General features: G+C 32.3%; 1 protein-coding gene across 1 annotated transcript; it reads right to left on the bottom strand.

Moving 5' to 3' along the window:
- Nucleotides 1-414: 414 nt before the first annotated feature.
- LOC130951489 (17.3 kDa class I heat shock protein-like) lies at nt 415-1278 on the bottom strand. The gene has a single exon (XM_057880144.1). The coding sequence runs from the start codon at nt 1027-1029 to the stop codon at nt 577-579; it is 453 nt and encodes a 150-aa protein (XP_057736127.1). The 5' UTR covers nt 1030-1278; the 3' UTR covers nt 415-576.
- Between the last annotated feature and the right edge of the window lie 212 nt (nt 1279-1490).

Raw genomic sequence — 1490 nt, 5'->3', positions numbered from 1 at the left:
AAATATTTTATATAATTATTTAATTGCATTTGTTCTTTTAAATAATTATTTATGTAATCAATATAAAAAATAATTATTTTTATTAACATAACATTACGTAATTAAATATATGTATAAAAATATTTTATATTAATAATACATTAAAATTAAGTTTTATTTATTAATATATAAAATTATATTAAATTTTAATTTTAATAAATATAAATTAATTTTAAAATTTTTTTTAGAATACATATACATTATGTAATATAAAATACAATATAATGTAAAAATATTTAATGAATCAATTAATAAATTTTAAAAATTTTTCTTAATCAATGACTATAATAATAACACCTAAGCAAGGATAAATCACCCATAAAATTGACATGAATTTAGAAAAAAATCACCTTAATTTTATCAATTCTTTCTCTGATTTCAAAATAACATCAATATATTAACATTACATGACCAACTAAAAACTCGCAGAGAATACCTCACCGTTCAATTTCCATCTATTCACATGACACACAGGAAGCAAAATACAACATTCAAAAGCAAGAGATTTCTAGACTAGTATATACTACATAGTTTTGCTTAACCAGTGATCTGAATGGACTTAACATCAGGCTTCTTGACCTCTGCTTTGGGAACAGTGACAGTGAGAACACCATTCTCCATAGATGCCTTTACCTCATCCATCTTGGCATTCTCCGGAAGCCTGAACCTCCTCATGAACTTGCCGCTGCTGCGCTCCACACGGTGCCACGTGTCGTTCTTGTCCTCCTTCTCAACGTTCCTCTCACCGCTGATCTGAAGGACACTGTTATCTTCGATCTCAACCTTCACTTCCTCCTTCTTGAGACCAGGCAGATCAGCCTTCAACACGTGCGCTTCAGGTGTCTCCCTCCAATCCACACGGGCGTTCACGAATGCAGAATTCTCGGAAGAAAGAGCGCTTGGGAGCTGGAAGTCCCTGAAGGGGTCCCACACTTCGAGGGAGAAAGGGTCGCTCCTTCTGCCACCAAAGAAACTTGGAATCAGCGACATCTCTTTCGCAAGCAGAGAATGCAGGTGTAGTTGTTGTTGTCAATGTTTGTGCTCCGACGGTTTTGTAGGTGGTAGAGGACACGAGGTATTTATAAATTATAATGGAGGAAGGGAATGAAGCTGTAGCTTCTAGAAAGATCGTACCTATTCCTTCTTCAGCTATTCAATTCAAACTTTCGAAGCTGTTCTGGATTCGTCTGGGAGAACGAGAAGGCTCTAGATTGAACATTACAGCCTCTTGTGCGCCAAGCCCATCACTTAAAGGCATCCTTAGAAAGAAACAATCGACCCAACAACAAAATATAAGGCTGCGTTTTGGTTCGGTAAACATTGACAATAAAATATAAATGATAAAGATATAAAAATTAATATTTTTGTATTTTGTTTTATGATAAATTTAATTTATTTTAATTTATTTTTTATTTAAAAAATTAAAAAAATATATAATAATAAAAAATATA

The sequence above is a fragment of the Arachis stenosperma genome, chromosome 9 (assembly GCF_014773155.1).
Source record: "Arachis stenosperma cultivar V10309 chromosome 9, arast.V10309.gnm1.PFL2, whole genome shotgun sequence".
Lineage (NCBI taxonomy): Eukaryota > Viridiplantae > Streptophyta > Magnoliopsida > Fabales > Fabaceae > Arachis > Arachis stenosperma.
This window is presented reverse-complemented; position numbering and strand designations above follow the sequence as displayed.

Excerpts from the sequence above, each read along its gene's own strand:
- LOC130951489 (XM_057880144.1), bottom strand. The coding sequence starts at position 1,029 with ATGTCGCTGATTCCAAGTTTCTTTGGTGGCAGAAGGAGCGACCCTTTC.